Genomic DNA, 8,771 nt, shown 5'->3' with positions numbered 1-8,771 from the left:
GCGTCATCGGTGAGGGGAGCGGGTCATCGGAGAGGGGAGCGCGTCATCGGTGAGGGGAGCGCGTCATCGGTGAGGGGAGCGCGTCATCCGTGAGGGGAGCGCGTCATCGGTGAGGGGAGCGGGTCATCGGTGAGGGGAGCGCGTCATCGGTGAGGGGAGCGCGTCATCGGTGAGGGGAGCGCGTCATCCGTGAGGGGAGCGCGTCATCGGTGAGGGGAGCGGGTCATCGGTGAGGGGAGCGCGTCATCGGTGAGGGGAGCGGGTCATCGGTGAGGGGAGCGTGTCATCGGTGAGGGGAGCGCGTCATCGGTGAGGGGAGCGCGTCATCGGTGAGGGGAGCGCGTCATCCGTGAGGGGAGCGCGTCATCGGTGAGGGGAGCGTGTCATCGGTGAGGGGAGCGCGTCATCGGTGAGGGGAGCGGGTCATCGGTGAGGGGAGCGCGTCATCGGTGAGGGGAGCGTGTCATCGGTGAGGGGAGCGCGTCATCGGTGAGGGGAGTGCGGGCGACGCCGTCCTCTGCCGCCCGCAGATGAAGTGGTTGAAACGTTAGCAAGGTAAAAAAAAACCTTTCCTGAGTTAAAGGACCTAAAATCAGGTTTTCCATAAACCATGAAACAAAAAGCTCGGTGGTCGGAGTAAAACTTTATTAGAATACATGCAGTCATAAATAAGCTAAACATGATGGAAACAAGTCCAATAAAAAGAGCCTGATGTTCCAGAAGTGACCAGCAGGGTGCAGTAGAGCTCAGCGCTGCCCTCAGCAGAGTGCCCTGGAGTCAGAGGACTTCCCTTCTTCCAGCATTTTCCTTGTTGCAGAAGGACTCCTCCAAGGAGGCCTGCAGCCACAGAGCAGCGTTGTTGACCTCCTCCCACGTCATTCACGTTTGAACCCTCAGCAGGTCACTCACCTGCACGAGGAGCCGCTCCTTTCTCAGTCTCTCATAGAAGAGCAGGGCATCTGGATCTGCTCGGACCACATAGGGGTCAAAATCCATGACCCTGAGTCCCTCCAGGCTCCGGGCCCGAGACAGAGCCACGTAGGCCTGGCCGCTCTCAAACACACGGGCCAGAGAAATCTCCACACAGTCCAGGCTCATCCCCTGGAATGAAACCAAGCAGTTTAAGAAGAGCTGGGCTGCAGCCCAGAGGAGAGGACATGTCTGAGAACACCAGTACAGTCCCAGCCTCCATTAGGTTTAATCCCAGCATGAGGGCCCGGCAGCACCAGGACCGGTCGGGTCCACCAGAGCACGTGATCAGGAATGAACCAAAGGGGAGTGATGCAGCTGGCCCCTAACCGCATGTCAGGCTGAACTGAAGGGGTCGAGCCCTTTGCACAAACGTACTGTGGCTTAGCGCCTTGGAAACACTTCCATTTCAGTAACCATGGAAACGCTTAAATGGATGCTTCCAGGTCTCCAACAAACCAAATCACCTACATGTTCCTTCGCTCTCCAGCCAATTTGTGGAGTCTGGGTCAGGATGTGGCAGCGGAGGTGCTGCTGCTGGTGTGGCTGCTGGGAGGGAGGGAAGTGTCGCCTCTGGTCCCACCACCCCACGGAGGAAACCACTAACTGTGTTCCAGTTTCACACACTAAAGAGCGTCAACAGGAAACGAGGACAACCCACAGGAGATTGGACCTGAAGAGGGAGGGCGGGTCGCGTCACGACTCGGGAGTAGCAGGTTCATACGAGGAGACGCTACATGGAAACTAAACCAACATTTATTTGTGATGAAAGCGACCAGCAGGTTACTGGAGGCAGCACGGGGTTTTCACCCTCATGCTACAGCCCACAGGTAAGAGTCCACCCACCTCTCACACACCAGCATGTTCCTGCTGCTGCAACACAACCCAGACTGGGAGGGTAGACACCCTAGAGCAGGACCTACATCACCATGGACGGGGTAATGAAGTTTTCCTTCTGTTGGAGTCAAAGTGATGCAACACTGCCACACACGAGAGGAGTCGTAGCAAAACAAACACTCGTAAACATAGAACACCATTTAATGCTCAGAGCACACTTAAATACCACATCAGCGGTGGCGTTGGGTCGCCGCACCATCACACCGGGTAGAAAGCACCATTTAACACGAGCATGAGCGCTAGCTGTGGCGCTGCACGTCGAAGGTGTGAGATTTGTTTCAGACGTTGGTGAGGAACTATTACCCCCCCCCCACACACACACACACACACTGTGTGTTACTTCCTCTGATCCACGGTAAAGTACGGATTTCCCACGTTTACTACACGTTAACTCTTATCGGAGGGCTAGTGTGTCACCAGTCTAACACATCTGATTGTGTCATGTGTGGAGCTCTACAGGATCAGCTGGCTGTAAACGTCTGCCTCCACCCTCGCGTTCACTACCCCTGTGGGACTCTTAGGATTCTCTGATTAAATCTTTATCGATGCAAATGTGATCAGATCTGTGGCTCCAACCTCCGCACCCTTCTACCCACGTCCTCACTGCACCTCCTCTGGACATGTCCACCCCCCTCTGCCCCTCCAGACCTCATCACGCGCCTCAGCTCCTCCGCGTTAAACCGGACCCACTAGACGTTATACCGGACCCGCGAGACTAGTTGTACCGGGCCCGCTAGACTAGTTAAACCGGACCCGCTAGACGTTATACCGGACCCGCGAGACTAGTTGTACCGGGCCCGCTAGACTAGTTAAACCGGACCCGCTAGACGTTATACCGGACCCGCTAGACGTTGTACCGGGCCCGCTAGACTAGTTAAACCGGACCCACTAGACGTTATACCGGACCCGCGAGACGTTATACCGGACCCGCGAGACTAGTTGTACCGGGCCCGCTAGACTAGTTAAACCGGATCCGCTAGACGTTGTACCGGACCCGCGAGACTAGTTGTACCGGGCCCGCTAGACTAGTTAAACCGGACCCACTAGACGTTGTACCGGACCCGCGAGACTAGTTGTACCGGGCCCGCTAGACTAGTTAAACCGGACCCGCTAGACGTTGTACCGGACCCGCGAGACTAGTTAAACCGGACCCGCTAGACGTTATACCGGACCCGCGAGACTAGTTGTACCGGGCCCGCTAGACTAGTTAAACCGGACCCGCTAGACGTTGTACCGGACCCGCGAGACTAGTTGTACCGGGCCCGCTAGACTAGTTAAACCGGACCCGCTAGACGTTGTACCGGACCCGCGAGACTAGTTGTACCGGGCCCGCTAGACTAGTTAAACCGGACCCGCTAGACGTTGTACCGGACCCGCGAGACTAGTTGTACCGGGCCCGCTAGACTAGTTAAACCGGACCCGCTAGACGTTATACCGAACCCGCGAGACTAGTTGTACCGGGCCCGCTAGACTAGTTAAACCGGACCCACTAGACGTTATACCGGACCCGCGAGACTAGTTGTACCGGGCCCGCTAGACTAGTTAAACCGGACCCGCTAGACGTTATACCGAACCCGCGAGACTAGTTGTACCGGGCCCGCTAGACTAGTTAAACCGGACCCACTAGACGTTATACCGGACCCGCTAGACGTTGTACCGGACCCGCGAGACTAGTTGTACCGGGCCCGCGAGACTAGTTAAACCGGACCCACTAGACGTTGTACCGGACCCGCTAGACGTTATACCGGACCCGCGAGACTAGTTGTACCGGGCCCACTAGACTAGTTAAACCGGACCCACTAGACGTTATACCGGACCCGCGAGACTAGTTGTACCGGGCCCACTAGACTAGTTAAACCGGACCCACTAGACGTTATACCGAACCCGCGAGACTAGTTAAACCGGACCCACTAGACGTTGTACCGGACCCGCTAGACGTTATACCGGACCCGCGAGACTAGTTGTACCGGGCCCACTAGACTAGTTAAACCGGACCCACTAGACGTTATACCGGACCCGCGAGACTAGTTGTACCGGGCCCGCTAGACTAGTTAAACCGGACCCGCTAGACGTTGTACCGGACCCGCGAGACTAGTTGTACCGGGCCCGCTAGACTAGTTGTACCGGGCCCGCTAGACTAGTTAAACCGGACCCGCTAGACGTTATACCGAACCCGTGAGACTAGTTGTACCGGGCCCGCTAGACTAGTTAAACCGGACCCGCTAGACGTTGTACCGGACCCGCGAGACTAGTTGTACCGGGCCCGCTAGACTAGTTGTACCGGGCCCGCTAGACTAGTTGTACCGGGCCCGCTAGACTAGTTAAACCGGACCCACTAGACGTTGTACCGGACCCGCTAGATGTTGTACCGGGCCCGCTAGACTAGTTAAACCGGACCCGCTAGACGTTGTACCGGACCCGCGAGACTAGTTGTACCGGGCCCGCTAGACTAGTTAAACCGGACCCGCTAGACGTTGTACCGGACCCGCGAGACTAGTTGTACCGGGCCCGCTAGACTAGTTGTACCGGGCCCGCTAGACTAGTTGTACCGGGCCCGCTAGACTAGTTAAACCGGACCCACTAGACGTTGTACCGGACCCGCTAGATGTTGTACCGGGCCCGCTAGACTAGTTAAACCGGACCCGCTAGACGTTGTACCGGACCCGCGAGACTAGTTGTACCGGGCCCGCTAGACTAGTTAAACCGGACCCACTAGACGTTATACCGAACCCGTGAGACTAGTTGTACCGGGCCCACTAGACTAGTTAAACCGGACCCACTAGACGTTATACCGGACCCGCGAGACTAGTTGTACCGGGCCCACTAGACTAGTTAAACCGGACCCACTAGACGTTATACCGGACCCGCGAGACTAGTTGTACCGGGCCCACTAGACTAGTTAAACCGGACCCACTAGACGTTATACCGGACCCGCGAGACTAGTTGTACCGGGCCCACTAGACTAGTTAAACCGGACCCACTAGACGTTATACCGGACCCGCGAGACTAGTTGTACCGGGCCCACTAGACTAGTTAAACCAGGCATTACTACTCCCATAGTGAATAAAAGTTCTGGGCCAGTATTTGATTTCAGGAGCTGCGCGACTAACAAAGCTGCTCCAGCAGTCGGACGGGGACGTTTGCTCCTGGCAGCAGGTTGTGGGAGGACTAGCCCAGCGGTGGAGTCTGGTCTCACCTGGCTCTTGTGGATGGAGATGGCCCAGGCCAGCTTGAGAGGCAGCTGCTGTCGGCTCAGGTGGGTCCCTCCAGCAGACCTGAACACCCACCGCTCCGGCTTTAGGACCTCTGTGACCCCACACAGGAAGTGCACACGTGGAAGTCCTGAGGACACGACAGACAAAATTAATAAAATGCTTCTTTCTTCCTACTTTTTTCTGCCTCCAACAGAAGTTCAGATCTTTCCTTAATCGGATTCAATCCAGCGGATTTAAAAAGCTTCGATCACGACCAGAGTGGCCTCAAGGCGCTTCACGCTGGAACATATAAACGCCCAAAACCCACTTTTACTGATCATCTCTGATTCTAGCGGGTCACTGTGAGTGTGTCATGCAGGCTGAACATGAAGATAGTCTCCTACACCTACCTCCTGCAGTAGCTTCTGATAGAAAACAGATTCTAGGTGAAGATCTAGGATAGAAAATCCTGACAGATCTACGTCACCCTGTCACTAACATTCATGGACTCACCCATCTGGGGAAGGCTGTTGTTGGTTTAGTCCAGGAAACAGCAGAGAACGCCTCTGCTAGTAGAAACTAACCATTAGCATTAGCAACTCCACCACACAGCAGAACTCCTCCAGGCTTGTGTTATTGGTGGAGATAAAACTTCACCGTAGCCGAGCAGACAGAGGTAGAGTCGTGTAGAAACACATGTACAACCTTCCGTTCAGGCTCATGACAAACATCTACCTGGTTTCAGTTCCAATAACACACACACACACACGCGCACACACACACACACACACACACCTGATGCATCGGTGATCAGGTGTGTGAGAAAAGCTGAATAATACAAACCTTGACTTCCTGATTCAAATGCTACGACAACTCCACGCGCGCCATTCACCAGACCTCGAGCCACATCCAGGTTCTTCGTCAACATGACCTTCAAACACACACACACACACACACACACACACACACACACACACACACACACACACACACACACACACACACACACACACACACACACACACACACACCAAAGTGAGGACCATCCATTGACTTCAGTTCATTTATTGAGTGCATCACGCCTAAACCCTAACTAGTGCTGATCTACTCCTAACCCTAGCTAAACCACACACACACACACACACACACACACACACACACACACACACACACACACACACACACACACACACACACACACACACACACACACACACACACACACACACACACACACACACACACACACACACACACACACACACACACACACACACACACACACACACACACACACACACACCTGGGCTCCCACTTTGAGCTGGATCCGTCTGCTGACGGGACTGTGAGCATCTATGACCCTCACCAGCTGCGGGTCGCTGTCCAGAGCCTCGAAGACCCGCTCTGACCCTGAGGAGCAGAGACAGCATCACCGCTGAGCGCCGACACCAAACAGGTGCCGGGTGGTCAGAACAAAGCGGCTCCACCAGAACAGGAGTGACGGCTTTCACCACTAAGCAGCACCTGCTCCAGGTCAATGATCCAATCAGAGGGCAGACTCAGACCTGGCAGCTGCTGGAGTTTGTTCTCATTCGTGAGCTCCACGTCATCCTTGTGCGTGCATAGCCGTGTAGCCAGGACCCCGTCCCTCTCGATCCGATGGCCAGCGCTTCTCTTCAGCTTGGCCGTGACTTCCTCCGTCACCCTGAGGAGAGTTGAGCAGAACGGGGCCTTAAAACCACTAAACCCAGCGGAGAACAGCTCCTTCTCGCTCACCTTTAAAAGAATAAAAACTTCCACAGGTGAGCTTACAGGAAATCCTTATATGGCCGTTCGTTTAGACTGGAGAGAAATGTCTCTGTGATCATCAACTTAAACCTGCATTTAACAAACGAGCTGCTCAGTTCTTCTGGTCAGCAGCAGCAGGAGTAAAGGACGAGGCCCGGTCTCACCCCCCGACACGAACACGACCGAACCACCGAGTTTCCCTCCCTCACCCCGGGCTGCACGCCGTCTGCTAGACTTCCTCCTAACAACTAAACCATCCTGCAGCCAGCACTGGAAGATGCTAGAACACTAGAAAAATATCTCATTTAAAAGTTAAATGTGGAACAATTTAATAAAAATCCATTTTAACGATAAACCTCCGCGGGCGTTAGAGCTGCAGAATGACGGCACAGCGCTTCCTGTAGCGCGCTGACGCGTGACGGCCACGAGGGCGGACAGGTGCTCCAGTGTTTTTATTTAGTTTTGCTATCGAGCCCAGCTGATGATGACCTTACTGCATGTGAGCCCTCCATGTGTGCTCCAGCGAGGCCAGCCAACATGCTTCATGTTCAGAACCACCGGTCCGGAGCTGGACGTGTCATAAACTAAATTATTAATGTTAGAAGATTGTGTTGGACTTTGTTTCTTTCACACCTGAGGATGAATGAAAAACTAGTTTAAAAATCATGGTTGAAGATTTCATAATTCATGCATGAAAGGGTTAGAAGCTGCATTCTCATTAAAACGTATTTCATTGGGTTTATGTTTAAAATACCCGCCACTAGAGGGCGCCCTCAGCGGCAGACTGGACACGTCACCCGCTGCTGCCGAGCCCAGGAGCGGTCACATAAAGCCATTAGCAGAAACGAGTCCTGGACAGGGTGCTGGCCGGTCCCCCCCCCCCTCAGGGAGAAACGGACACCCCGACGGCTGGAAGCTGTTCTGCTGTTGCAACTACAACCTTCACACACTAGATGTCGCTGTGGCGCTCATTCTCCAGATTCAGCCTGTGATAAGAGAGCTGACGTTTAAGATGAGCACATGCTCAACAACCTTTTCATGTTTTTAAACCACTCTCTGGAGGAAGTGTGCTGAAACGACCCTTTACAGCGCCACGGAGAGGCCAGCAGCCCCACCAGCCTGGGTCCAGCACGGCTCCGATGGTGGTTTTAGTTCAGTGGTGAACCCCTCCGGTGGACACCAACGAAGGCTGGCGGACACTAGGGGGCGCTAAAAGCAAGCCCAAACTGCCTAGTCTGCATTTAACACCTGGACACAACGCAACTGTAGCTTCTGACCCAGGAGGGAACAGACTCGGTACCCGACCCCTGAACCCGGTTCTGGTGCTTCATTACCCTCATAGAGGCTTGTCAGCATTCCACTGCGGTAACAGAGGTGTGGGGTCCGTCTGTCCCACACCAGACCACCACCATGGTGCTGAAAGTACTGCAGATAGGTCCTCTCACCTGCCCACCCTCACTGCCTGCAGGAGGGAGACGAAGCGCTGGTCCGTTTGCCTCCGGACGTCCGTTAACTCCATGTTGACCTGGATGACTTTTCGCCAGCTCCTGGCCTGTAGGTTCACAAACGAAAGAGGAGGTTTCTAGGAAAGCTCCCTGGTGCTTCTGAGGAACAGCTGCTCTCGTGATCATGTGCTCAGAGAAGAGATGCAGACAAGCAGCTACAGCGGTCTCCTAGGCACATAACCCGTACGGCCGGGTGGCCGCACCATCAGAGTCCCACTGGGCTCACCTGGAAGCAGAAGCTGGCTTTCTCCTTTCCTTTAGAAACAGGAGGCAGCTGGAGGAAATCCCCACAGACGATCAGCTGGATCCCTCCAAACGGCTGAGTGGACCTCCTCACGGACCTGGGCCGCATCGCGGGGATTATTTGAACAAGAAACGTTGATGGAGATGGAATTACACGGCTTAACTAAACCTGTGA

At 54.6% G+C, this 8,771-nt stretch overlaps 1 protein-coding gene across 2 annotated transcripts in view; it reads right to left on the bottom strand.

Annotated features, from left to right (window-relative positions):
• Positions 1-624: 624 nt before the first annotated feature.
• pif1 (PIF1 5'-to-3' DNA helicase homolog (S. cerevisiae)) overlaps positions 625-8,771 on the bottom strand; it is a 12,141-nt gene continuing 3,994 nt past the window's right edge. The window contains exons 5-12 of one of the 2 annotated variants that reach the window (XM_015942215.3): positions 8,580-8,694; positions 8,294-8,400; positions 6,626-6,765; positions 6,427-6,470; positions 5,904-5,991; positions 5,063-5,208; positions 910-1,101; positions 625-837 (exon numbers count right to left, since the gene is read on the bottom strand). In XM_015942215.3, the coding sequence (XP_015797701.3) occupies positions 778-837; positions 910-1,101; positions 5,063-5,208; positions 5,904-5,991; positions 6,427-6,470; positions 6,626-6,765; positions 8,294-8,400; positions 8,580-8,694 (892 nt within the window). In that variant the 3' untranslated portion in view covers positions 625-777. Of the gene's footprint in view, positions 838-909; positions 1,102-5,062; positions 5,209-5,903; positions 5,992-6,363; positions 6,471-6,625; positions 6,766-8,293; positions 8,401-8,579; positions 8,695-8,771 lie in introns of both variants that reach the window. The other variant, XM_015942214.3, reaches the window with a different exon arrangement.

The sequence above is a fragment of the Nothobranchius furzeri genome, chromosome 11 (genome assembly GCF_043380555.1).
Source record: "Nothobranchius furzeri strain GRZ-AD chromosome 11, NfurGRZ-RIMD1, whole genome shotgun sequence".
NCBI lineage: Eukaryota > Metazoa > Chordata > Actinopteri > Cyprinodontiformes > Nothobranchiidae > Nothobranchius > Nothobranchius furzeri.
The sequence above is the reverse complement of the archived record's forward strand: the minus strand, read 5'-3'. Positions and strand labels throughout refer to the sequence as shown.